The following is a 4,998-nucleotide window of genomic DNA, read 5'->3' as shown; positions in this document are numbered from 1 at the left end:
AACTTTATCTATGTTAGAGCAGATGAAAAACTGAACGAATTAGAACAACTTATTGAGTAAGTACTTTACGTATTTTAGTCTTACATTTTTTTCCATATGTATAATATTATTTATTTCTTCTGTGTTTTTACAGTGATGATAAAGATTTAAATATGGTGTCCGAAAAATTTAAAAATATACATAAGATGTGCCTATCAATACTACAACATGCTGCTGTAGACACAAACGTTGTAAAAGTTGTCAAAAACTTAACTATTTCGATGTTAAATACTTGTCAAGACAGTATATACGTATCCAAATTGTATTGATGATTCAAATGGTAATAATTATGTCGCAAACTAATATTTCAGGTGATTTACAATCTGCATTAATGCTTTACACTTGCATCAGTGCATGCCCAAGTTTTTCTACCCAAGATTGTTTTGATGTAAAACAGAGACTTGTAACGCAATCTAATTGGAAATTGTATACAATTTATAAAGATCAAGCAATATCTTTGGATGAAAAATTGTTGTCTCTGTTTAAAGGCGCAATGTCTCTGCACTTATATCATTCAAATCAAATCGACAGTAATGAAATCATAAAGTACGATGTATGTATTGTAAGTTTTATACATATATATGTATATAATCTCATTTGTAAAAAATAGTTTGTGATAAGTATAGTTTGTTTATATGTAGGACCAAATGGATCAATGGCTAACTGGTTTCCTGGAAAATATGAGAAAGATGCAACCTCAACACAACGATTATTCTTTACTGCAAATTTTCAAAACGTTTTATTTCATGTATCTTAGCACGTCTGTAAGAAACGAAGAGATATTAACGGAAATGAAATTTATATTATCACAGCTTTTGATGAATTTATTGAGAAAGTTATGCACCGGACGATCATTCGATTTGCAATTAGGGCTATCGGTTCTCTTTATGTTATCAGAGAGCAAGAGGCGTGCAGTTGGCTTTCCACCGTTTCTACATCGTAAGAAAATAAATTTATTTTTCGATAATTAATTTTCGAAAATAATGTATAAAGATTTATATTTGTAGATTTCAGGCCGACCATATTCGGCATTGTACAATCTCAACTTTGGGATATGAATATTCGCGCTTGGGGCAAAATCGATCATTGATACAAACGTTTGAGAGTTACAAGCTATTGCATATTTGGGCACAACGACTGTCACGTTATTCAATAACTTTTAAGGACGTTCACCGGCAAAATCGTTTTCTTAGAAATTTTCTTAAACTTTCAGTATATGTTTAATTAAACGCGTTTTATACGTAGGCGTTTTATTCAATGCCCCTTTCGGTACTAAAATTTGAGATATTCAGCTTCAAAGTTCCGATTTTTAACACAGGATCCCTATGTTGAGCTCTCTCGACACGTTTATACGTAGGCGTTTTATTCAATGCCCCTTTCGGTACTAAAATTTGAGATATTCAGCTTCAAAGTTCCGATTTTTAACACAGGATCCCTATGTTGAGCTCTCTCGACACGGACATTTTAATGAATAATAAGTACAGTTTTCTTAGAATTTTTTGAAAAAATAGTATAAGATGCCTCATATTATTAGTAACGTATGACAATAAAGTTTGATATAGCAAGCGGTATTTATTTTGAGAAATAGTCGTCTAAAGAACACTATCGGACATAATTTTCGTCTGCTCGGAGGCAGGGAGAGGGAGAGATCACTGCGAGACTTGACAACGTTGCTACCGCTGCGACATATAGGTTAAGTAGAGAACGTCAAGATCTTATGGGCAACGTTATTTAAATCAAGTTATTTAATCTTTTTTCTTTATGATCCATTATTATTTACTTTTAGAATGCTCAATAGACAAGTAGGACGTACTCATTTATGATTGGTATTGGAGAAATGGAAACGGAACAAAAATTTGCCAGATCGAGTAAAACTGCGCGGCTAGACGAGTTTCAGACTTTTGCGCACGGAAGTAGTTGTCAACCATATCATTACTCCGTGCGTCTGAGTTGAGCACAACTGCCACCGGAGAACGTCCTTAAAGGTACGCTCATGCATTATCATCGAGTCTATTTTTATATTAAACGCAAATCTTGTTATACATATGTGTTAATGTATATATTTTTAATACATTTACAGAAGTTTTAACAAATAGTGCTTCGAACAAAAGAAAAATTTTACAGCAGATCATAAACAGTAATAAAGAGAACGTGATTCTTTTATTAAAAGATTATTGTTGTAGCTTCGGATTTAATTTCAATGATTGCCTTTTGAATTATTTACAAATATTACTAAAAACGTGGAATCCAACGATAACCGTTTCGAAAACAAGCGCAAATAAAGGTAAATGATATAAAGAAATAATATGTATTTTTGTGACAATTAGTTTAATATTTGGATATTTACATATTTTTATACGTAGATCATTTTCGTATGATATTGAATACCAATTTAATAATCGAGTAATATATTATAGAGTTACTTATCTGTAAAGATGAAATCGATGAATTAAGGAAGAAATGTAATGCAGTTGTTGCACAAATGGAAGATAAATCCATGTTGAAGCGATGTATCTCTACGTTATGGGAACACGTAAGCTATATATAAAATGTTGGATAGTATAATTTCTTATAATGTGAATTTTACATTTAAATTTCCAGATCACATTTTACCACTATGAAGTGTTCATTATCCTAATGGATCTCATAGGAGACAAAAATATGGAAAAGAGAAATTATCTTTGCTTCTTGCAAAATTACACTCGGAGCGGGTAAATTATAATTTCGCATATATTAATTTGAATTTAATAATCATACTATCAATCATGATAGGCTTCCTACACCAATGGAACACGATGAGTGGATACAGCTTAATCCTGGACATAGTACGTTGCCGCCGATAGCCCAATGGAGACTTCCATTCTTGCTTAAAATCGATATTTGGAAAATCATTAGTAAATATATTTCAGAAATAAATTTATGGCCAGCACTTGGGGGGATGATTACTTAACTTAATTTCACATTTTATTAATTCTCGTTACTAGCACCTGAGTTGAATTTAAGAACATACGGCAAGTGGCTTGACATCGCACCCGTACTTAATTTGGAGGCACATCTCATATGTACATTAGCTATTAAAGGTGAAGTGACACAAGTATGGGGAAATAATTCTACCGCATCGAAAGATACTGCATGGTCGCTTTATCCGAAAAATACCACGTTGCTCAAAGATATCAAGAAATGTATACAACGGATGACAGATTCAGATGGATTCTATTATGGTACTGCAGCATTGTACTATGTCGTAAATCATACACCTCCGGGTGCTGATCGCGTTGCTGCCGCGAAAGAATGTTACGAGTATGCTCAGCTGGCGGCACAGAATTCCACTAAATTCGAAGAAGGAATGTTAGAAGTACGGTAATCTCTGTGTAAAGTACGTGTCTGTGTTGTAAAAAATATATTGACTTCTATGGCGTTTACTTTCAGAAAATTAAATCCAAATATTTGAGATTTACGTCCGAGCATATTCTACGTACGTACGGATTGGAGAAAGATGAGTATTTTGCTCTAATCGAAAATCCGTGCAAGCTGGTGTATGAATTGTATAACGAAGAAAGCATACCATTACGATATCGAACTGCAACCAACTACAGACCCGATATTAACGCTGCTGTTAACGAGCTGGGTAAACTGTTCTCGTTGAATACGATAAAATTGCGTATGGATTTATTGGAAGAATGGCTACAATCTAATGCCAGGTATACCGAATTGTCTCAAAGCTTTACAGAGACGTTTCTAGCGACGAAAGAGTCTGATCAGAATACCAACTATGAAGATAATTTACTTAGGTAATATTGCTGGTACACCATTTTTTTTATATCGTCAATTTCTAAATCAACAATTGATTGTGAAATATACTTAATTGTAGGATATGTTATATGCTGGAATATGGAGATATGGATTTGTTTGCACAATTTCTTATAAACATAGGTTTCGGCAATTGTCATGGCGAGACTGAATATAGTTGTAACGTACGATATCGAGTATTTCGAATATTGCAGACTGTCGTTGATACTACAACGTTAGAGGAATTGATCAAGCAAGATATATGTACCTTTAGGTATAAATAATTATAATAAATTATTGTTTATTTTATCGCCAGAATATAAATTTATCTTGCATATTAAAACGTTGATCTCACTTCAATATTTCAGAAAGTATATGAAATCGTTACAGTACGCCAGCAAATTGGAATCTTTAGGATTATGTTACAGCGTTGATACGTTTGACACATGTTGTAAACGAGAGCTTGTGCAGATATTATGGAAAAGTCAGCGTCACTTGCCCTATGCTCTTTCCGTTATAGCGCAGATTTGTACTGAGTTTGAAATCAACGATATCCTACTCTGGGACGATACTTTGAGTCAGATGACGAAATTGCGAATGGTATCGATTTTATGTGAATCATCAGAGATATTCTCTTATACCTCAAAAACTTATTAAACGTGTATTTTTAGGTGAGCGACTTAAAGAAAGTTTTATTGCAATTACGAAATAAAAGTGTCATTGTGAATTGTAACGGTTACAAAACGGGATGGCAATTGATTATCTCTGAACCGTTCGGCGAGATGGACATAAATCCGAATCTGGAGAAAATTGATAATTGCATAGAGGCGATTTGTCTGCTATATTCGTGTCCTGTGGCACATAAATTAGACTTCACCGCTATCGTGAAAAATTGTTTCCAAAGTAAACAGGCACACTTGGCTGTTGCACTTTACCATTTTTAAATGAATCTGAAAAAAAGTTCGTTTTAGAGGTAATTAAGAGATAATCAAGTATTTTAAATTTTTATATTATATGCAAGAGAAAAAGAAATAGAGAGAAGAGGTAATATTAATTTTTTTAGACTATTAATAAAAAATCTCAAATCAAAGAACTCGTAGAGGATTTGAACCATTTATCTTCTCACACGTGCATGGACAGTGGACATATAAGGACATATAATTTCTTATT

At 33.2% G+C, this 4,998-nt stretch overlaps 1 protein-coding gene across 1 annotated transcript; it reads left to right on the top strand.

The window, feature by feature from the left end:
* Window positions 1–8: 8 nt before the first annotated feature.
* On the top strand, window positions 9–4,993 carry LOC139823893 (kinetochore-associated protein 1-like; the record flags this gene model as incomplete). The annotated part of the gene is given in 15 exon segments (XM_071796370.1): window positions 9–56; window positions 134–282; window positions 351–592; window positions 681–978; window positions 2,120–2,323; window positions 2,457–2,572; window positions 2,641–2,750; window positions 2,812–2,933; window positions 3,024–3,394; window positions 3,469–3,830; window positions 3,911–4,102; window positions 4,197–4,428; window positions 4,500–4,755; window positions 4,758–4,801; window positions 4,892–4,993. Coding segments are annotated over 14 exon segments (2,781 nt in total), but the record flags the coding sequence as incomplete, so codon positions are not given.
* Window positions 4,994–4,998: the final 5 nt, after the last annotated feature.

The sequence above is a fragment of the Temnothorax longispinosus genome, unplaced genomic scaffold (assembly GCF_030848805.1).
Source record: "Temnothorax longispinosus isolate EJ_2023e unplaced genomic scaffold, Tlon_JGU_v1 HiC_scaffold_205, whole genome shotgun sequence".
Classification (NCBI taxonomy): domain Eukaryota; kingdom Metazoa; phylum Arthropoda; class Insecta; order Hymenoptera; family Formicidae; genus Temnothorax; species Temnothorax longispinosus.
The sequence above is the reverse complement of the archived record's forward strand: the minus strand, read 5'-3'. Positions and strand labels throughout refer to the sequence as shown.